The sequence below is a fragment of the Sarcophilus harrisii genome, chromosome 4 (genome assembly GCF_902635505.1).
Source record: "Sarcophilus harrisii chromosome 4, mSarHar1.11, whole genome shotgun sequence".
Lineage (NCBI taxonomy): Eukaryota > Metazoa > Chordata > Mammalia > Dasyuromorphia > Dasyuridae > Sarcophilus > Sarcophilus harrisii.
This window is the reverse complement of record NC_045429.1, coordinates 392,521,952-392,544,767: the sequence shown is the minus strand read 5'-3', so window position 1 is coordinate 392,544,767 and position 22,816 is coordinate 392,521,952. Positions and strand designations below refer to the sequence as shown.

At 37.1% G+C, this 22,816-nt stretch overlaps 1 protein-coding gene across 2 annotated transcripts in view; it reads left to right on the top strand.

Annotated features, from left to right (window-relative positions):
* Positions 1 to 5,717: 5,717 nt before the first annotated feature.
* MTARC2 (mitochondrial amidoxime reducing component 2) overlaps positions 5,718 to 22,816 on the top strand; it is a 31,868-nt gene continuing 14,769 nt past the window's right edge. For both annotated transcript variants that reach the window (XM_003767722.4, XM_012547893.3), the window contains exons 1-4: positions 5,718 to 6,193; positions 15,021 to 15,194; positions 16,465 to 16,627; positions 17,265 to 17,405. In XM_003767722.4, the coding sequence (XP_003767770.1) occupies positions 5,901 to 6,193; positions 15,021 to 15,194; positions 16,465 to 16,627; positions 17,265 to 17,405 (771 nt within the window). In that variant the 5' untranslated portion in view covers positions 5,718 to 5,900. The remainder of the gene's footprint in view (positions 6,194 to 15,020; positions 15,195 to 16,464; positions 16,628 to 17,264; positions 17,406 to 22,816) is intronic.

Genomic DNA, 22,816 nt, shown 5'->3' with positions numbered 1-22,816 from the left:
AAGCACCTTGTTCCAATGACTCATTCTCTTAGAGAATGAGTACCAAAGTACAAGTAAGTGCCAAGTTCAAGTTTTAGGTTTCTGTTTAAGAATTATAGGATCATTCATCAAACCAAACTATGATTCAATAGCCTGAAGCAGATCCTAGCCTTTCACACTAAAACTATATGGTTCTGGTGGAGACAGTTTGTGAAATAAAAATCCCTCCAGTACAGATCCTCTATTCATATCCTAATCTTAAATAAAGATATGAGAGAAACAGGGAAAATGAACTAATTTATAAAAAAGAATCATGTTTACAACATGTCACCATCAGTGGTGGGTAGCAAAGTAGGACACAGCTGGAATTTTTTTTCACTTCCGTCAAAATGTAGAGAGGGGAGAGGGAAGGAGAAAGAAGACATCCCACATCTATTGTCCTTTGAAGTTAGGTGGGGGAATCTATTACCTATCAAGTCCTATCTCCAATTAGGCTGATACAATCTTGTCTGTTGTATAGGATGATGTTGGCTACTCTAAAGAAACAAAGTTGATTTCCATTCCATTAAAATATTTCTTTGTTTCCCTGTCTCCACAGTCTTGGCCAGCTGTACTGCTTTTCCATGATGCTCTTCTTCTTCTCTTCCAGTGCTAATCCAACATATGTTAAGCATGGTAAAAATATATGTAAATCCAATATAGGCATACATATTTATACAATTATCTTGCTGCACGAGAAAAATCAGATCAAAAAAGAAAAAAATGAGAAAAAATAAAATTCAAGCAAACAACAACAAAAAAGTAAAAATGCTACACTGTGATCCACTCTCAGTTCCCACAGTCCTCTCTCTAGATGTAGATGACTCTCATCCCAAGATCATTGGAACTAGCCTGAATCATCTCATTATTGAGAAGAACCACATTCATCAGAATTGATCATCGTATAAATTTTGGCAGAATTTTTATAGGATGTATTGGAGAGGAGAAATCTAGACATAAGGAAACAAATTAAGAACTTATTGTAATACTCCTGATAAGGGATAGTGAGGGTTTGATTTAGGATGGTATCTTCATAGTAAAGAGAAAGGGATGAATATGTTGTGGAATTTATAAGTTTTGACAATTAGTAGGAGTAAGAATAGGAGAGTGAAGAGTCAAATATGTCTCCAAGGTTGTGAATCTAAGGTGCTTAGAAGAATAGTAAATAAGGTTTGGAGGAAAGTCAAGTATAAGAGAGAAATTAATCAGTTATGTTTTGGATATGTTAAGTCTGAGAGACTATATATTTCTATATGAGTCATGTTGGGAGAGAAAAATCTGAACAAAAGGGAAAGAAAAAAAAACAGATGAAACAATTGAAAATAATATGTTTCATTTTGCATTTAATTTCCATAGTTATCTCTCTGGATGTGGATGGTAATTTCTATTCAAAGTTTATTGGAATTTCCTTGAATTATTGAATTACTTAAAAGAGCTAAATCTATCATTATTGATTATCACAATTTTGCTGTGTACACTATTTTCTTGATTCTGCTCATTTCATTCAGCATCAGTTCAAGTCATTCCAGGCTGCCCCCTTGTTTTTGATAATGAGAATGATTCAGGCTGGAAATAGATAAATTCAGGGATCATCTGCATAGAAATTAAAATTAAACCCATTGAAAAATGATTTGACCAAGAGAAAGAAGGGAAGAATACTCTGAATGGACATTGGGGAGTACCCAGTTAGAGTTAGAGTATATAGAGTTATAGATGATCTAGCACTTGTTCATGGAGCACAAGTGGTCAGGCAGGTAGAAGGTCCATCAAAAGAGAGTAGCATCACTTGAGCTGAAAAAGGAAAATTGTCAGGAGAATGGAAGGAGTGACAAATAGTCAAAAGGTGCAGAGATCAAGAAGTCTGAGGGCTGAGAACAAGCCATTCAATTGAATAGTCAAGAGTTTTATGAAAACTTTAGAGAGAGCACTTTAAGTTTTGAGTGGTAAGTTCAAACTAGATTGCAAACGAGTTGAAAAATGAGTGGGGAAAATTTAAAATGATAAACATATTTAAAAGGAATAGCAAGCTGTACCTAATAATACATTTGTCATTTCATGTGCAATTATCTTTTTATTCTTGTTTTACAAAATTCTTGTTTTATTCCATAAATTAAAAATAAATTAAAAAATTTAAAAATGGGTGGGATAGCAATTATAGATAATGCATTCAGACTATGTTTTCCTCTGTGTTTGTGAAGGAAGGAGAGATAAATGATAATAGATTGAGATGATGGCTGGATTAAAAAAAAGTTGTTGTTTTTTTTTTTCTGAGGGATGAAGGAGGTGTGGTTAGGTTTGTAGATAGCTTAGATAGCTGAGGTGGAGCCAGTAAATAAGAAGATATTGAAGATGAAAAATAAAAGAAGGGGGAAGCTAGATGGCATAGTGGATAGAGCATCAGCTCTGAAGTAAAGAGGATCTGAGTTCAAATCCAGCCTTAGATACTTCACACTTTCCTGCTAAGTGATCCCAGGCAAGTCACTTAATCCCAATTGCCTCATGAAGGAAAAAAAAAAAGAAAAGAAAAAGAGAAAAGGAATGATAGAAGAGGCAAACTCCCTGAAAAGATGAGAAAGGACAGGTTCAAGATTATAGGCTGGCCTTGGAAAAGGGAAGGGATCCTCTTTCCCAATAAATGGAGAAAATGATAATAGAAAGCCACAAGGTTCACAGAATCATAGATTTAAAACTGGAAGGGATCTTGGAGGCTAGAGTCTAACTTCTTCAATTTATATTTAAGGAAATTGAGGCTCAGGAGGAAGAAATAAACATTTATTAAGCCCCTATTGCTTTTTACAAATATTTTCTTATTTGATCCTCACAACAACCTTTGAAGTAGTGCTATTATGATTTTCATTTTATAGATGATGAAAGTGAGACAAATAGGAAGGAATTAATTGACTTTCCTAAGGTTACATAGCTATTAACAAGCTGAGGTTGGTTTCCTGACTCCAGGCTCAGCATTATATCTACTGCTCTACCTCAATTCCTAAGTGCCATGATGCAGATGAACCTACTGGCATTTCAAAATAAATGATAGTTACTTCTGCATAGTTTTTAAAGTAAAATGGAACAATCGTGTTGTTCTCAACTGTGGGTTTGTTATATCAAAATGTTTTTGAGTCAAAAGAACTGGAATTTACCTTTTTAAGAATTTACTTAATATGTACATTAATCTGTGTTATATTAATTGTATTTGTATTGTATTAATTATATATCATCCTAGTCCTAAACTGGCCTTCAAAGAGTACAATGATCCAAGTTCAATAAAAGTAATAATAATTTATCTAAGACTTCAATGTTTATGAAACTTTTTTCTTTTTAAGTTCAATAAATATCCTTACAAATCAAAGCAGTACACATGGGTTGTCCCAAAAATCTTAGTAAATTTTAAAGTTTAAGATTAAGCTTTAAAATGAACTGAGACTTCTGGTTCAACTTGGGTAAGTTCTGTTCTTACCCTTAGATTCTTTGAAACACAAAAGAGACATGCTCATCACTTAAAGACACACAACAAGAGAGTTTAACCTGGCCTTTTACACAAAATGCTTTCTTTTAAAGAATCTCTCTCTCTCTCTCTGACTCTGTCTCTGTCGCTCTCTCTTTCTCTGTCTCTGTGTCTGTCTCTCTCTTTCTCTGACTCTGACTCTTTCTGTCTCTGTCTCCCTCTCTTTTTCTGTCTTTCTGTATCTCTGTCTCTGCACCTGTCTCTGTATCTCAGTATTTATGTCTGTCTTTCTCTTAGTGTCCCTCTGCCTGTATCTTTCTCACTCTTTGTTTCTTTCTCTGTCTCTGTTTTTGTTTCTCTGTGTATGCTTATCTTTCTGTCTCTCTCCTTTTCTTTCTCTGTCTGTCTTTTGTCTCTCTCTGTGTGTGTCTGTGTTTATCTTTCTGCCTGTTTCTGTGTTTGTCTCTGTATCTCTCTGTCTCTCTGTATGTCTGTGTCTCTGTCTTTCTGTTTGTCTGTCTCCCTGTTTTTCTTTCTTGTCTCTCCCTCTCTCCCCTAAGCATGAACTCTAGGAAATGAAGGGAATCATAAATACTTGAGTCCTTAGACTTAGAAGTATTTAAAACTTTAATATCTGAGGGAATAAACTGGAAACATTACTTAATGTATGCATTTATCTGACACTGCAAGGTAGTGATTCTAGTCTAAAACTGGCACCCCCAAAATACAACAGTTAAAGTTTAATAAGAGCAATAATGATTTATATGTCGAAGATGTTACTTTCTTTTGTAAGTTCAATATTCATACAACTTTTGCTAAATTCAGTCCAGGTTTTCATTCCCACTTTCTTATAATGAAGACTTACTCAGGCCAAAGTCTATTCTGTGTTTTCCAGTTTGTTAGAGCACTCTCCATAGGAGGGCGGGACTGGAAACAGCCAATACCAGGCTTGGGAAGGTGGTTGCTTCCCATTTGAGCCTATAATTTTCCAAGTCTTGGGAAGCTTTCAAGTAGCCCCCAGAGATACCATTTTAAAAGAGGACAGTCTCTCAAAAACCAAGCCAGACCAAAAAGGTGTGTTTTGAGAAATAGGTGAATTTTGGTCACTTTAGACAATATGTAGAAAATAATTCTATAACTGTTCCCATCTTTTTTTTTAGGGGAGTATATCCTCTCACGGCCTGATCACTTATGTCTCCATCCCCCCTTCATGCTCATATGTTAGAACAGAAGGAATTTTAGAGATCATGAAATCAATTTCGTTTTATTATAGAAGATTCAATTTTCTAAGAGTGGAAACGTCTTGCCTAATGTCCCATGGATGGTGTAAAAATCAGGGGCAGACGCCAGTTCTCTTGACTCAGTCTGTTTTCTCTCCACTCTATCACCGTTGAAAAAGGAAGAAGACTACAGATAGAGTCGAAAGGCTTAGGTTCCAGTCCAATAGCTGGCTACTTAATGTTCTGGGACCGTGAACAAATCATTTTAGTTTCTTTAACTGTAAAATGAGGCATTTGGAGTAGATGATTTCTAAAATCTTTCAGCTCTGTAACTTTGAGTCAGTCTAATGAATCCGAATGGAAGAAAGTGATACTTTTCTGGGACAAGGAAGGGGAACGCTATACAACTGGGAATGGGAATGGGAATGGTGACCAAGACTGGAGGGAAGATGGGAATGGAGATGAGAGTGGGAATGGGGACGAAGATGGGGAGAGGTTGAACGTCAGGAGGTCGTTAAAACAGAGAGGGAATGGAAAGCCTCTTCTACCTCCGAAGAAAAAAGGGGAACTGGTGGGTGAGAGCGATTCCCAGGGAAATAGCTAGAAAAAGCAGGTGACTAACAGTTGGGATGAGTTTGGTGGAACATCTGGGAAGTTTGCACTAGAAATCTAAATTTTTCCGTACTTAGAAATTCTTTAATATCTGAGGCAATAAAGTGGAACTTATTTAATGTGCGCCTTTATCTGAGACTGCAAGGTAGTCAAACTAGTATAAAACGGGCACCCAAAAAGTACAATAGTTAAAGTTTAATAAAAGTAATAACGATTTATGTATCGAAAATATTATTATGCATAAAACACTTTCCTTTGTAAATTCAGTAAAGATTCAGTAAATCCTTACTAATCCGTCCTGAACATTTAATACTTGGATGCCCTCCTGCACTTTCATTTCTCTTTTGATCAAAATCTACTTTAAGTTTGGGAAGGGGCGTGTGTGTGTGTGTGTCTCCTCCCCCTTTCCCCCACTTCTTCCTTGTCTCTTGCTCTCCGCCCCTCCGGAGAAAGTGTTCGGGAGAGTCCCAAGGTGAAGTTCGCGCCCCTGCTGCCTCACACTCATTTCGCGTTAGAGTGCAGTGCCCTTCTCCAATCTATTTGTGCCAGCCAACCGCCGGCCGTGCCCGCTTTGCACTGCCTTTGGAAGTTTAGGAGCTGCAATGGGCGCCGCGGCCTCGTCGGCTCTGACGAGCCTCCGCCTTGCACTCCCAGGCTCGGCTCAGTCCAGGGCCGCCTGGATCGGGGCTGCGGCGCTGGGACTGGCCGCCGCCACGGCTCTGGGGGCCGCGGCCTGGAGCGCTAGGGATCGACGGCGTCGGCGGCGGCGGAGCCTCAAACAAGTGGGCACTGTAGCGGAGATCTGTATCTACCCCATCAAGTCTTGCAAGGGAGTGATTGTGAATGAGGCCGAATGCACGGAGATGGGGCTGCGCAGCGGCAACCTGAGGGACAGGTACCATTAGGCCCCGAGCACTGTCCCAGTCTCGGGATTGGCAGGTGGCGTCCGGGCCTGTAGAGTCCAAAAGTAGAGAGAAGTAGGGTGCGAGTGCGAGAGAAAGCCCGGGGCTCCGCTTACCCGGAAGAGGAGGATAGGGGACAGGCAAATCAGTAGCTTTAGTCATTGGGGACTGTGACCTTGAATGCCAGTCCGACTCGCAGGAGTCCTCAAACTTTTTAAATAGGGGGCCAGTTCACTGTCCCTCAGACTGGTGGAGGGCCGGACTATGGTAAAAACAAAAACTTTGTTTTGTGGGCCTTTAAATAAAGAAACTTCATAGCCCTGGGTGCTGCCGAATCTGGCCCGCGACCGTAGTTTGAGGACTCCTGCTACCTTGGCTCCCGAAGCAGACCTATCAGGAGAAGAAACATAAATGCCCATGTAGGTGCACTCTGGGATACAGTTTCTGTCAGCTAGCAGCATTTCAGTGTCGCTTTATCACTGTGTAACACAACTTTAGTGACCTGGTTTCTTGTCAGAAAGTGACTGTGCTTTTGGCAAAAATGATGTAAAATGATTTCATTGCAGAGCACTGGAAAGTGATAGTTAAAGATTGATCAAGATTTCTGGGGACTTCAGACCAAAGGGTTATTCTCATAGGAGATTAGACTGGACCTGTGGTTTTATTGATATACAGAGCTCCCAAATGAGGGAGAACATCTATTAATGTAGATGTGGCACGTGCTTTTCAGTGTAGTCTTAGAGAGTAGCTTAAGAACAGCAAGAGTCGCTTGCTCAAAATCTCAGTTAATGTGTCAAATATGAGACTTGAACTTAGATCTGCTCCGAGACTGTCTTTTCATTGACTATATGACAATACCTCTTATTGCTGTAGTGCTGTTTTGTATTACGTGGCCTAAAGAGGAAATAGTGGATTCATGTGAATAGGGTGGTCTCTATGATTATTTCCATATAGAAAAATACATTATTCTACTGTACTGTATTGTACAGTAGTACTGTACCATCCCACACAGTAATAGTATACAGTAATATACAATAAATAGTAGTAAAGCCTACCCAGTCTTTGGCACATAGGTGATTTTTGATTGATCAGGAAACGGGGCACTTAGGAGGTAAAGTGACTTTGCAAGATCATAGTTTGTGGCAGAGCTGGTGCACTCTGAGGCATAATCCATACTCTTTCCATTCTACCATGGGGCATAGATATATACAGAGCAGTTTAACTGTGGTCTTATATGGGTTTGTAGAATATGAGCAAATCAGTCTCTCTGGGGTGCTTCCCACTCTATGACTTTGTGATTTATTTATCTATTCATTTTCTGAATTGTCCACTCACCTCTGCTGAATGTTTCAAGTAGGCTGATATAACACAATTAAATGGATATCTAGTCGCTGGCTGAAGAAGCAGTGGCTAAGTTATGAAAGGTCAGCCTCTCAATTATATTCTTAATTCTCAGAGACAGACTATTGGTTCCTGCTGGGTCACTTTCAGTAAAACAACCACCTAAAATAAGACAAAAAGAAAAAAAAAAGAACAACCAGAAATATGGCAGGAACTTTTCTTTTAAAAATGTTTTTATTGATGTCTTCTGTTTCTTATATCATCATAGTAATACCAAGTATCCTTTTCTTCTTCCTCTCCCAGAACCATCTCACATAACAAATAGTACTTTTTTAAAGAGGAAAGAAAATAAATACAAGTAATAGAGATATTGAAAAAGTCTGAAATCATGTGAGCAGTACATAACATCTGTATACCTCCCATGCCTATGAAGGGAAGGAGGAATTAGGAGTGTCCTCTCATATCTCTTCATTTAACCATACTTAACTTAATTTTCATAATTTTGTTACATTAACTTTTGATTTTTTTTTTTTTGCCATGTATTTCTTTGCATTTACATTGTAGTTACTATGTATATTGTTTTCTTGATTGCTTACTTCACTCTGCATCAGGTCATGTAGATTTTTTTTTCAGGTGTGTCTATATTAATTGCAACATTTTTACAACACAGTTATATTTCGTTATATGCATGTAATACACTTTGTATCCATTCCCCTATTGGTCAGCACCTACTTTATCTCCAATTCTTTGTTATCACAAAAAGAGCTGCTATAAATATTGGTTGTGTATAGGGATTTTCTTCTGATAAATGCCTTCCTTAGGGCATAAACCCAATAATAAAGTCTCTGGTCCAAAAGGTATACAGACATCACTTTATTTGCATAATTCCAGATTTCTGTCTGAAATAGTTGTACTGTCCCATAGCTCTACCAATAATGTATCAGCATATCACAGTTCCTTCAACATTGAGTATTAATATTTTTTGGATTATTTTTATTTTTTGCCTATTTTCAGAGAGTTACATAAAATCCCAGGGTCGTGGATTTTCTTTTCTTTTATTATTAGTGATATGAAGAAGAAGGAGAAGGAGGAGTAGGAGGAAGAGGAAGAAGAGGAGGAGGAGGAGGAGGAAAAGAAAGAGGAGGAAGAGGAAGAGGAGGAGGAGGAGGAGGAGAAAGAGGAAAAGGAGGAGGAGAAAGGAAGAGGAGGAGGAGGAGGAGGAAGAGGATGAGGAGGAAGAGGAGGAGAAAGGAAGAGGAGGAGGAGGAAGAGGAAGAGGAGGAGAAAGGAAGAGGAGGGGGAGGAAGAGGAGGAGGAGGAAAAGGAAGAGGAGGAGGAGGAAGAGGAAGAGGAGGGGGAGAAGAGGAGGAGGAGGAGGAAAAGGAAGAGGAGGAGGAGGAGGAGGAGGAGAAGAAAAGAAGAGGAGAAGGAAGAAGAGGAGGAGGAGGAAAAGGAAGAAGAGGAGGAGGAGGAAAAGGAGGAGTAGAGGAAGAGGAGGAGAGGAAGAAGAGGAAGAAGAAGAGGAAGAAGAGAAAGAAGAAGAGGAAGAAGAAGAAGAGAGAGAAGAACAGACATTTCAGCAAAACTAAGCAATACATTAGCCAAATCTGCAATGTTCTAATTGAGTGTAGATTATTAGATTGGTCTCTCTTGAGTGGCTATTGAAGATGTTTTGTAGTATTACAGTCTTGATGCAATAGATACTCAGTGTCCCCAGAGCCTGACACAACACTTAACACATAATAAGTGATTATTAAATGGTAATTGACTCATTGATCCCACAGTAGGTGCTTATGAATGGAATTAAATTAACACATGTATGTGTGTATGTACATATCTATGTATATATATTTAGTGCAAAGATTTTTTTTATTTGACTGCTTATGTATACCCATGTATGTGAATATATCTTTAAAGCTAAATTGTCTCTCCACTAGTCAAGCACTTCTCTGTTTTCATCAACAAAAGCTTAGTAGAATCATGTATTCTCCACATCTCAGTCAATTGTGTTACTGTGATGCTATAGTCTGAAAAAGCCTGCTTTTATCTCTCTTATACATTCATCAATATACCATTCCTGTATACCATTTTCATAAGGATGTCATAGAGTTGAGCATGGTGGCTCATGAGTAGGTAGTTATTAATGTCTTCTTAATCGTTTTATAAATATTTTTCTGCTTTTTTCAGTAATTTATCTTTTTTTTCTTTGAAATTCTTAAAATTGGTTCATCAATAATTTGAAAATGGTATTGTCTCCAGCACTGATTTCACCTGTATATATTTAGTCAGGTTCAGATACTTTTCCTGGATTTATCTTAAGTGCCTTTTCCACTTTCTCTAATAGTGTATTGAATAGTAAGATGCTCAAAGGAGAGACAGCTTGGTATAGTGGAAGAAGTATTGGCTCTGGACTCAGGAGGGACATGAGTGTGAATTCTATCTTTAACCCTTGCTAGTGGTGTGACTATGTGTAAATATTCTAACCTCCCTGAGAATTTTTCCTTATCTATAACATGAAGAAAAAGATATCTTTGATATCTAGCTCAAAGACTGTTTTGAGGGTCAAATACAACAGTAAAGTACTTTATAAAACTTAGGGGCAATATATAAAATCAGTTACCTTTTAACATCTCCTTGTTGATGAGAACAGGCTGCTACAAAAATGCTGTCAAATCTGTTCCATTTTTGCATCTATTTGTCGTCCCCCTTAGTTTTATCTATAGATGTTCTCTTTTCTACTACTTTAAAAGCAATTTAAAATCCTTGAGTCATTCCAAGAGATTTTGAATTGAATGAATATTATAAGTTTAGTATCCTCAAATAAAAAATTACTGATAGTTCTTTTTATTTGTCCCCAAATTATCTCATGTTTCATAAAAGGTATCTGTCTTATAGTTTTCAGGATTTGATGAATATGTCCACATTCATCCTATCTATATTACCTATCAAAAATTTTTTTTCAGATAATAAAAAGAAAGTTGGATTTGGATATAGGAAACCTGGGTTTGAATTTTGGCTTTACCACTTACTTGGTGGGTAACCATCAAGTCACTTAACCTTAAATATATTAGCCTCAGATTACTTGTCTATAAAGGAGAATAGTAATACATGTGCTATCTACTTCACAGGATGATTGTGATAAAAATATTTAGTAAACCTTAGAAGCTATGTAAATATGAGTTGTCATTACTGTAAATTTTAATAATGTCTTCAGATTTTATCTTTTTATTTTCTTTAAAAATTTTTTTTTTCACTGAGGAGTTGATATCCTTTTAGTTTATCTAACATCCCAATTTTCTCCCATCCCATAGTCATTTGCCTTTTACTGACTATGCCATAGCTCCATTATATCTTTATTGTAATGTGGGAAACAGAGCAATTAATTAGTATTTTAGAATCAAGGGCACAATAATTTTAAATAAAGCTAGAATAATGTTTTACATGTGAAACAATTTTGTAAAAATTTGAAACAAATATGTTGTAAACTGGTACAGCCTTTGACTACATTTTAGTTTTTGATAACATGGACTTGAATAACCACAACATTACTTCCAAATATGGAAGAAAGGCAATATTTACTAATTTGCTGGACAACAGTACTTTGTAATGGATGAGAAAGGTTATTTTTTGAGCAGAAAGTGATAAATATTATTACCAGTTTATTTCTTTAAGTTGTGATTGGAGTAATATAGAAAACATATTTTTTTAAACTTTCATCTTTATCCTTGAATAGATTATGAAAGAAATAAAACACATCTATCAATCAATTTACATAAGGCTGTTTTTCTTTTTTTTTTTTAATCTGTAATTACAATGTGAGAAATACTGAAAAGTTGGGTTTCTACAGAGTGTTACAAGCTTCCAGGTAGTGTAGGATAGTGGATATCACTGAACACTGATGTTTTCAGAATGTGAAAAGTTAAGAAATTAAGATTACACAGAACAATTAAGTGATCAATAGAAGTCTTGAGCCAACAAGAAATTGGGGAGCTAGGAAGGCATAGATAGATTCAGCAAATCAAAAAGAGTCTTGTGGTTTTGAGAAAAATGACAAACTTAAGATAATAGCTGATCCAGCCCAAACTACTTGGGGTCAATGTTTTGACTTGACCAAATCACTATTGTGCCTGCTTGATAGGCTAATTGAATATTAAACATCAATCTGTAGGAGGAGTTTTATGCCATTTTTGAACATGGAATGTATGATGATGGAGGGGGAACATGTTTATACATATTTAGGGGAAACATGTAGTGGGTGTATCAGAAAGATTGTAACCTGGAAGGGAACAGACCAATCCAGTTTATGAGGAGAAGGACTGAGTCAAACTTGCGAGTATAAAGCTTCTCCCACTTCTGTGCTCAGGGCTCCCTCTTCCCAAAAAGGAGCAGAGCCCACTTCTTGCCAGAAACATTAAGATGATTCCTTAAGACTCTTTCAAAATAAATTTTCCTTGAAATCTGATTTTCAGTATTGAGTGTATTTCTAACAGGCATATAACCTTTCAGCTAATCTGATATTTAATGGTATAGAGGAAAAAGGGCTCTCAAGATTATTTTCTCCATTCCTTTTTTTTTTTTTTAACCTCATACCTAAACCATTTAAGACAATGACGTTCAAAGCATTTCACTGTGGAAAGAGAGCATTCCAAGAATGGGGAACAGCCAGTGAAAATACTTAGAATTAGGATACTGAGTATTTTGTTTGAAGAATAGGAAAGAGGGCAATGTCACTCGATCAAAGAGTATGTACAGTGTAAGATGTAAGAAGACTGGAAAGATTATCTCTCTGTGTATAATACTTAGGTTATGAAAGACTTTGAATATTAAACAGAAGATTTAATCTTGGAGGTGATGGGAGCCACTGGATTCTATTGAGAGGGAGGCAGTGTGACTTGGTTGAACTTGTACTTTGGGAAAATCACTTTGGAGGCTGAATGGAGGATGTATAGAACTGGGGAGAAACTTGTGGCATGCAGATCAACTAGCAGGATATTGTATTAGTCCAGGTATAAGGAGATGAGAGCCTGCAGCTAGGTGGTGATTGCTATCAGAGGAGTTAGAAAAGTGAGCCTTTTTGTAATGGCAAGAAACTAGAAACTGAGAAGATGCCATCAGTTGGAGAATGGCTGAATAAGTTATGACATATGAATGTTATGGAATGTTACTGTTCTATAAAAAAAAGATCAGCAGAATGATTTTTGAGAGGCCTGGAGAGAGTTACATGAACTGATGCTAAGTGAAATGAGCAGAACCAAGAGATCATTGTGCATGGCAACAACAAGATTATACGATGATCAATTCTGATGGATATGACTCTTCATCACTGAGATGACTCAGATGAGGCCCAATGATCTTGTGATGAAGAGAGCCATCTTCATCCAGAGAGAAGACTGTGGGAGACTAAATTTGCATTATAACATAGCATTTTCACTCTTTTTGTTGTTGCTTGCTTGCATATGCTTGTATGTTGCTTGTATGCATATATTAAATTTAGCATATATTTTTACCATGTTTAACATATATTACTTGCTATCTAGAGGAGGAAGTGGGGAAAAGGGGGGAAACTGGAACATAAGGTTTTGCAAGGGTATATGTTGAAAAATTATCCATGCATATCTTTTGAATATTAAAAAGCCTTAATAAAAAGAGAAAAGAAAAGTGAGTCTGGAGCTCTGAAGAGAGGTCAAAGCTATAAATTTAAGTGGAGGAATCATCTGCAAAAAAATGGTAGATGAATTTCTGAAGAATCATCTGCAATGAAGTGGTAGATGAATCTCTGATCGTGAAAGAGTTCACCAAGGGAAAGCGCAGTAAGAGAAAAAGAGAAGGTGGATAGAGACAAAAACTTGGCAAGTACGTATTTTCAAGAGGAGGAGGCTCTTCTGAAGACACTGATCTGGTGATTATTTTGCAACATTAACCCACTGTCTAGAGCATGAGTTTGGAAGTCTTAGTACAGCTTTCTGTCAAACTGGTGTGGTAAAGCTTTGCTTCTTAAGCTAGGTCAAGGTTATGAGAGATTTCAGGATACTGAATAAGTATGTGAATGATTCATGATGAATAGTCAAGTACATTAAGCAGAACTGAATTTGAATTACAGATTTCAGGGACCTTACAGGCTGTTTAATTCAAAGTCCTGCAAGTAGGGGCAGCTAGGTGGTACAGTGGATAGAGCACCAGCTCTGAAGTCAGGAGGACCATAGTTCAAATCTGACCTCAGACACTTAACACTCCTAGCTGTGTGACTCTGAGTAAATCACTTAATCCCAATTGCCTCAGGAAAAAAAATTAGTTACAAAGTCCTGCAAGTAGTAAGGCATAAAATTAATATTTGAATTCAGGTACCATGATTCCAAATCACTGTGCTTTTCACTCCAAAACAATTCCATCCCAGAAACTGTATTGTCGACCCTTGGGTGCAGAAGCCTGGGATCCCTACATAGGAGATTCATTTTATATGACAGTAATCCTGGGTAATCCAGAATAATCCCGTTTCATTTTAGGTCAAAGGATCCTAGAAGAACCTTGCTCTTTTGTCACTCCTTTTTAGAGTCTAGTGTATCTAGTTGGGATCTGGGGAGTGGGGTGAGGGAGAAGATGAAGGGGAGAGAATGGAGCTTCTGATGATTGACTTCCTCCACTCACTAAAAAAGCTACTTTAGAGAGAAAGGTGAGAGCTGTCCTGCATAGAAAGTCAGTTGGACCTGAATTCAACTATCCAAATGACATTGTGTGATCTTGGGGAAGTCTTCTATGTTATTGAAAAGTCGCTGACGGGAATTTTCTTATTTGAGAGATTTTTATGCCTTGAAATAACAGATCCTATCCCCCTATAGACTCTATTATATTTCATGAGGTAAAATCTTTAATCTTTTCCCCCCTCTTGACAACAGAAAAGTTGATGATTTTCTTAGACTATATTTGGAGGGAACATATAACTAATAATAATAGCTAGCAATTTCATAGTTATTTACCTACTACCTTAAAGTTTGGGAAACACTTTAAACATGTTTTCTCATTTGATCCTCACAACAACTTTGTGAGCTAAGTGCTATTATTATCATCATCCCTGTTTTACAGATGAAGAAACTGAGGTTAAGAGTAGTTAAAAGATTTGTTTAGGAACCCAAGTTAGTAAGTAATTTGAATTCAGATCTATTCCTGGCTCCATGCCCTATGACATAGGAACATAGATTTACTGCTGGAAAAGATGTTCATAATTTTACACATGCGAGATTTAGTGATTTTTCTCAAGATCACACAACTACGACAGAGGTGGATTCAAATCTAAAGTTTTCTGACTCTAAATCCAGATCCATGAAGTTTCAAGAAAACACAACCAATCTCTAGAAACCACTATTGTGCCTCTTGGCATTTTGCTGCTCTTGCCACTTCCCTGTATTTTCAGAGTGAAAAAAAAAGGGGATTGGAGAATCAATAAAGAAGGTATAGAAACTTTTTTCTTCTCTGTGTTTGTAGGTTTTGGCTGGTGATAAGGGAAGATGGTCACATGGTCACTGGAAGACAGGAGCCTCAACTGGTGCTGATTTCCATAGCGTGGGACAATGACCAAATGACCCTCAGTGCTCCAGATATGGATGATCTGATTGTTCCTAGAAAAGTACCTTCCACCAATGCTATTCGGAATTGCAGGTACTCTGCCACAGAGAGATGGGGATATAGGTGGGAGAAGGAAGGTTCCACTCTTTTCCTTTTGGGATTAAAAACTGGTTTTTCTTTTTTTTTTTTTTCCTCAATAGCATTTTATTTTTCCAAGATACATGTAAAGATAGTGTTCAATATTCACTCTCTTCTAATTTTTTTTCCTTCCTCCTTTTCCTCCCATCTGGGGCCATTTCCCATAATCCCTATCTACATTTGGCCACTGGACCCAGATGGAGATGGAGGGGAAAGCAAGGCAGGTGACCTTGCACATGCCTCCCTGACTTAAATCCAATTCACTTACATGTCATTTCATCATTTCTCTGATGTCATGGTCCTCTCTGAGAATGAAGGACAAGCAACAATAAACCTCCTCAAGAGAGCAAGCAATGTTATAGATGTTCATTTCTTCTGTTTTTTTTTTTTTTCCTTTCTAGGGGTTCTTAAAGTTTTATTTCAGTGCCAGGAATTGTTCCAACCATAAAAGAATGCATATACATTGAGGTTAATAAAGGATTTAAAAGAATATAAGTTTATCTGCATCTGGAAAGAAGGGGGATAAGGAATAAGGAATAAGTGAAGAGGTATAACTTTTTGGGCAAGAATCTTTGAATTCTAGGTTTCAGGATATATCCCAGGAAAATTGTTTGACTATGTAGTATCTTCCATTGTGATTCGGCATAATAACAAACTCTAGACTGTGTTCAAAGAAATGTTTGAAAAAGAAGCAGGATAGAGTAAGGGTTTTTTGGAAACATACCTGCAGGCATAAGTTTTCAGAGCCTAGCTGCAAGCAATTTTTTCCTTCCTGTCCTGATTAGGACTGAGATCATGCTAGTTATGAAACTGGCACAGAAATGAGAGCCATGAAGTCCATCCCATCCTTACAGCAAGATATGTGAGTTGAAGAATAAAAAATTTATCAAATGTAATTCCAAGATTTTTGGTTTGGGGAGTAGGTTCTTGGCAGCAGAGGAAATGACTCTGATCAGAGAGGCTGAGTAAATATTTCATGATATCAAGTCATGAAACTCCTGAGCTCAGCCACAAAATGCAAAAGAATACACAGGCTACATGGCAAGGGCCAGGTGGGCCTTGGGATAGTCAAGTCCTGACAGAAGTTTTGGTCAGATCATTCACAATAAAAGAATGCAGTTCAGTATTTTTAGGTTGTAAGTTGAATTTTTAAATTTGTATTGACAGTCACTCTGAGAACTGATCTCCCTTGTGATCTCCATTTTCTCTTGTAACTCTCCCTTAGGATATTTGGCGTTGACATTCAGGGTAGAGACTGTGGAGATGAAGTATCTCAGTGGATCACCAGCTTCTTAAAAACAGAGACTTGTCGACTGGTTCAGTTTGAAACCCACATGAACGGAAGAAAGTCAAAAGAAATTTTCTTTCCCTTTGTTCAGAATTACCAGGTGACACGATAGTGTGGTTTTCCCTGCCCCAACTTATTCTAACAGCTTTTTTTGAGGGGAGATAGTAGAGAAAGGGGTCAACTTTTCTTTTCTCTTGTGTCAGTTTTAGAACTTAATTAGACCTCTGAAAGATGATAACTGAAGCCAGGCAAAGTAGAGCTAGAAGATTTAAGACACAAACTTATTTAATGGTGAAGGGACCAGAATTTGTTTCTTTTATTTTCTTGCTCATTTTTCATGCTTCATGCTTTCTCTCCCTTTTCTATTCCCTTGTCACATCCACAGAGAAGTTGCTTCTGTCATGTAGCCCAGACAAAACTCCAAGACATGTTTCCTCTAGCATTGTGAAGCTTGAGAAGAGGAGACAGTCATAAATACATGACTGTCCTAGATGAGCAACAAACTGTAAAGGCTGAATGTACATAAATAATTCAATGTTGGGATCAAAAAACCTTTCAGCAAAGTTAATCTGACAAAATAGGGAGCATATTTTCCTTTTGACACTTCTCTGTAACGAGTTATTTCTGCTTTTCACATGGGTTTTCTTGCCCAACCAAGCCAAGCTTTGGGTGAAATTGAAGTAAAGGACCATCTTAGGACTCCCCCTGATGGTCATTGTGATATTTTTCTATGCCAGGTGGCTTATCCTGACTGCAGCCCCATCATGATGATCTCAGAAGCTTCCCTGGCAGATCTTAATACCAGACTTGAAAAGAAAATAAAGATGGAACAATTTAGGCCAAATATTGTGGTGACTGGTTGCAATGCTTTTGAGGAGGTAAGTTGTGAACTTCATTTGTAACATTTCTCCTGGAGTTGTTTCATAATATGATGTGAATGGATGTCTTTTTAAAAAAATTTAAAAATTCTAATGGTTTTAATTTTTTAAACAATTATAGCTTTTTATTGTTCAAAATACATGCAAAGATACTTTTCAACATTCATCCTTGCAAAACCTTTTTTTCCAAATTTTTCTCCCTTTCTCCCCCTCCCCTAGACAGCAAGCAATCCAAATATAGATTAAATATGTGCAATTCTTCTAAATACATTTCCACATTTATCATGCTGCACAAGTAAAATCAGATCAAAAGGAAAAAAGTGAGAAAGAAAAAAAATCAATCAAGCAAAAAACAGTACAAAAGTGAAAATACTATGTTGTGATCCATATTCAGTCTCCATAGTCTTCTCTCTGCATTTAGATGATTCTCTCCATCACAATTCTACAATATCCTTTTTTTAAAAAAGTTAAATATTAAACCAGAAAATATTAATATTTGTGTTAAGCAGTATAAAGGATCTAAAAAGAAACATTCTCTTAGTTGAATTAATGATCTTGATTTAGCTGTGCCTGCAAGAGTGAGGATAGAGATGTTTTTAATATCCTTATATATCTCTTTTTAACATATTTAACATGTATCAGATTACCTGCCATCTAGGGGAGAGGGTGGAGGAAAGGAGGGAAAAATCTGGAACAGAAAGTTTTGCAAGGATCATTGTTGAAAAGTTACCCATGCATATATTTTGTAAATAAAAAGCTTTAATAAAACAAATTTACACCAAAAAATATATCCTTATATACCTTTCATTGCCCCTTTTCATACACACACACACACACACACACAAAGACACAAATACATGTGAATTTCTCTTTTTGCTGGAGCATAATGCTTCCACATATGTTTTGAATGTGTTGTCCTTGTGGTTGTTGTTTGTCCTTCTTTCTTGAAGAGGACCATGACATCAGGAAAATGATGTCAGGACATACAAATTAATTGGATTTAAGTGAGGGAATGCTGTAGCAAGGTCACTTGCCTCACTTTCTCCTCTGAAGTCATCTGAGTCCAATGGCAAGATATAGATCAAGATGACTGCAGATGGCCCTCTTTTCAGGGTTGGATGCAATATATTGGACAATGAGTGCAAAAACAGGAATTTCCACTATATGGGAATATCTCTTGCTGTTGCTCATACTTAGTCTTAAATTACATTGTAATTTGTTCTTTAGTTGTGTAGCAGGCAGGGTTCCTTTCACTTGCAGACTCATCCAGAGTTTTGATTCCTTCAGTATTAAGGTAGCTCATGTGTCATAATTCACTCAAAATCAGAGCTTGCAAGCTCCCACTGTTATACTGTTTTTGTTTTTCACTAGAACAACCAGAAAGAATTTAAAGCAAAACATGTTTAATTAAACAATTTAGCAAAATAAATAATAAGAAAGATTTTACTTCCTCCTCTAACCACATAGGAATACACTTTCCTAGAGGTTACTACCCCAATAGTGAGAGAGGGAGCACATTCAGGGAACATATGAGGAACATGTATTGAGGGTCATACAGGTATAGAACATACATGATCAAGAACATGTGAATCTGGTGGCAATATTTACCATGACCTTCTGGGATTATATAGATGTTATGTGGTGATGTTATCATACTACGTTCTGTTAGACATCTCCAATAAATTGCTTTCTTTACTGGGTATCTCTGATGACCTCCCTACTATCCCTACTAGCTTTACTTGGCTCCTTTGCTGAGCTGTTGTGGCTCTGAAGAGACCAGTCTATATAAAAAATATAAGCTACATAAAGCTATATAACTATAAAAGACCTTATAAAAAACTATAAAAAGAATTTAAGATTGTCCATCTGAATTGTCTTCTCTGCTGTCTTTAGTTCAAATTCAGTATAATCTTCTTCTGAGTTACGGTCAGAAAATTCCAACCCTTGGTTCTAGCGAATGATTCCTAGTCATGCTAAGAAGGGAAAAGAGAAAAGATTGGTGACTGTTGTCCAATTCCCTTCATTTCATCCTCCCAGGAACAAAAATTACTCCCCTACAGTTGTTTAATACACATTTATTTCATCTCAGGTAGAATCTGAGAGACAATATAATGTAGTAAATAGATAACCAGCCTAGAAGTCAAGAAAACCTAAGTTCAAGTTTTTCCTCTGACATATACTAGCTGTGTGATCCTGGGCAAGTCATTTAATTTCTCAGCAATCTTCTAAACCTAAAACTTGAAGATATGTTGCATTGGTGGAAGGAATTTCCTCACCAAGGAATTCTCTACATCAGTAAAGTCAAAAGATCTGGTCTGTATTCCTAACCAAGCTTTTAGAGAGCAGAATTATGCTTTCTTTTTTTCCTTTTATATTTTCCCATTTTACAGTTGAAAAAATTCAATAATGTTGGTTGAATATTAAATGAAATAAATGCTTAGTGTGCACTAATCCACTCAACAGTCATTTATTCCTGGACTTGACACTGGGGCAGTTCTAGAGTTTAGATAAGACACAGTCCTTGACTTCACACAGTTTTCCATTTGGTGGTGGGTTAAGTTACAAATATGAGTAATTATCATCTATGGTACTTTAGTTTCTTCTTTGTGCCTTTGCATAGGCTACTTTTATGCCTGGAATTCACGCCTTCCTTATCTCTGCCTCCTAGACAGGGTTTATCTCAAGTGTCACTTACTCCTAAAATGCTTTTTCTTTTTAAATTTTTTTTTACTTCTTTTTAAAAAAGTATTCTATTTTTAATTTCTGGAACAAATACTCCTATAATATAGTATAATAAAAAAGATTGGTATGAAACCACAAGTCTACAAAAACATATTTGTGTCAAAAAAGGGATTTGATGGAATTCATTCCTTTTTTTTGTTTTCAAAAAAAATTTCAATAGTATTTTATTTTCTCAAACATGTAAAGATAGTTTCATTCTTCCTTCCTTTATTCCCTCCCTCTCTCTCTCTTTCCCTTCCTTCCTTCCTTCCCTCCTCCCTCTCTCTCTCTTCCTGTCTCTCTCTCCTTCCTTCCTTCCTTCCTTCCTTCCTTCCTTCCTTCCTTCCTTCCTTCCTTCCTTCCTTCCTTCCTTCCTTTGTTCCTTCCTTCCTTCCTTTGTTCCTTCCTTCCTTCTTTTGTTCCTTCCTTCCATCCTTTGTTCCTTTCTTCAATCCTTCCTTCTTTCTCAATAGTATTTTATTTTTCCAAATATATGTAAAGATAGTTTTTAACATTCGTTTTAGTAAAAAATTTGTGCTACTCTCTAAAAAACCTTTTCTATGACATAGGTTGATGTGCTTTTTTTCCTTCTCAAATGACTTTATACTTATTTGCTCTGTCTGTTTACTTCTTAGATAAGATCTTTGAGTGCTGGGACTATTTTCATTTTGGTTTTGGTTTCTTCAGGGCATAGCACAGTGTTTTACACATTTATTTATTATATATTATTTATTTATTACATTTTTTTTAATTACATTTATTTATTCAATTATTTTTCAGTCATGTTTAACTTTTTGTGACTCCATTTAGGGTTTCCTTGGCAAAGATACATTTCCTTTTCCAATTCATTTTATAGATGAACTCAGGCAAACGGGGATAAGTGACTTTCCCAGCATCACACAGTTAGCAAGTGTTTAATGTCTGATTTAAATTCAGGAAAATGAATCATCTGACTGGGGGTCAGAACGATATTCATTGCATGGTCTGTCATATAGCCTTACAAGTATTAGGTGCTTAAATCAATTCTTTGAATTGAATTGAATAAGTTGACAATTTGTAAATCTGAAATCTGAAACGATGCTAAGTACAAGAGAACTTGTCATGTATAATAGGACAATTCATTATATGACCTTGAATTTGTTGATTGGAGCCAGGATTAGTAAAATGAAATGGTTGGACCATATGATCTCTAAGTTCTCTTCCAGGTCTATTCTTCTTGGGGTGGCTAAAAACCTTTTCCTATAGGAATCCTCTGCTCATCAACCCATTATGTTATGAAAAGCTCTATCTTTGGGAATGAAATATTCTTGGGTTTATCATGGCTAAAATGCAAATTGTTCTAACATTCCTTTTAAGTTAAAAGTCTTACATTTATATTTAGGGAAATGACTTAATATTTATTGTGTCATGGATTCCCCTTTGGCATTCTAATGAAACCTATGGACCTCAAAATAATTCTTTTTAAATGCATAAAAGAAAATATATAGGACTAGAATGGAAACCAGTTATATGGAAAAGAAAAAAAAAAAGAAAAAAGATGTGATTTTTTTTCATCTAAATTCATGGATCCCCTGATGGGGGATCAGTCAAAGATCTCAGATTAGGAACTCATGGTCTTTTTGGTCCACTCTGGGGAGCTGTAGCTGGCTAAGCAGTCATGCTCTTCCTGGCCTTCAGTTCTCTTACACTGACTCTTTGCCTTCAACTCCATCATTTCCTTTGTAGCCATGACAAAAGAGGCAATCTCCTTTACAGAGGATTTCCTAGCTGGTGGCATTTCACTGCTGTCTCAATGGCCCCATTGAAATAGTCAGATTTCTCTAGTAGATAAACCACACAAGTAAATGACTACTAATAAGCAGTTTAAAGTATAATAGACTGTATAGTCAGAATTCCAAAGGAATAAGGATATTTATGGAGGAAATCTGGAGAACCTAGAAATTTCTGACTCACTCTTCCATCTTCCCAGAATGCATCTCCTCTGGCAGAGTAACTTAACAAAGGTCCTTAGATAATTCACTCCACCTAGGCCCTTAATTTTGTCTTGAAGGATAAGTAAAAAATAGGTATTTTCGGGATTTTGAGAAGCTGTTTTCAGAGATCCTTCTAGGAAACTCACCACAAGTCCATTTTTTTCTATCCTGGAATTGTTAGGAGTGCCCTCACTCCATTGTAGCTATAAGATCTAGTTTACTAAAGCAGCAAGCAGAGTCCTGCTTTGCTGGGGCTGAGGCTGGGGCTGGGGTTGGGGTAGGGCTGTGCTGGGATAGCTTTCACTGGGATTGTACATTGGACTCCCACTGTGTTGCCACAGACCTTTTCTGCTGACCTGGGTTGAGATGTCTAGTAGCCCTCAGTACTGATACTAATTCAAAGGTCCCTAGCCCCATTCCTGCTTTCCTGGCATGGGCCAGGCCTAGGGGAGGGGCTGGACTGGGTCTGCACTGGCCCAGCCTGCGCCAGGATTGCATGCTAGACTCCCCCACCCTTGTGTAACAGACTTTTTCTGCTGACCTTCTAAGTTGCCTTTGGTTGGAACATTGTTCGGCTCTATTTTTGGGGGGTGTTCTGACACTCTAAAATTTGTTTACAGTCATTATTTAAAGGAATTTGGAGTGGTTTGGGGTAGAGGTTGGCTGAGTTCCTGCCTTTACTCTGCCATCTTGGCTCCATTAAGTTTTCAACATCTT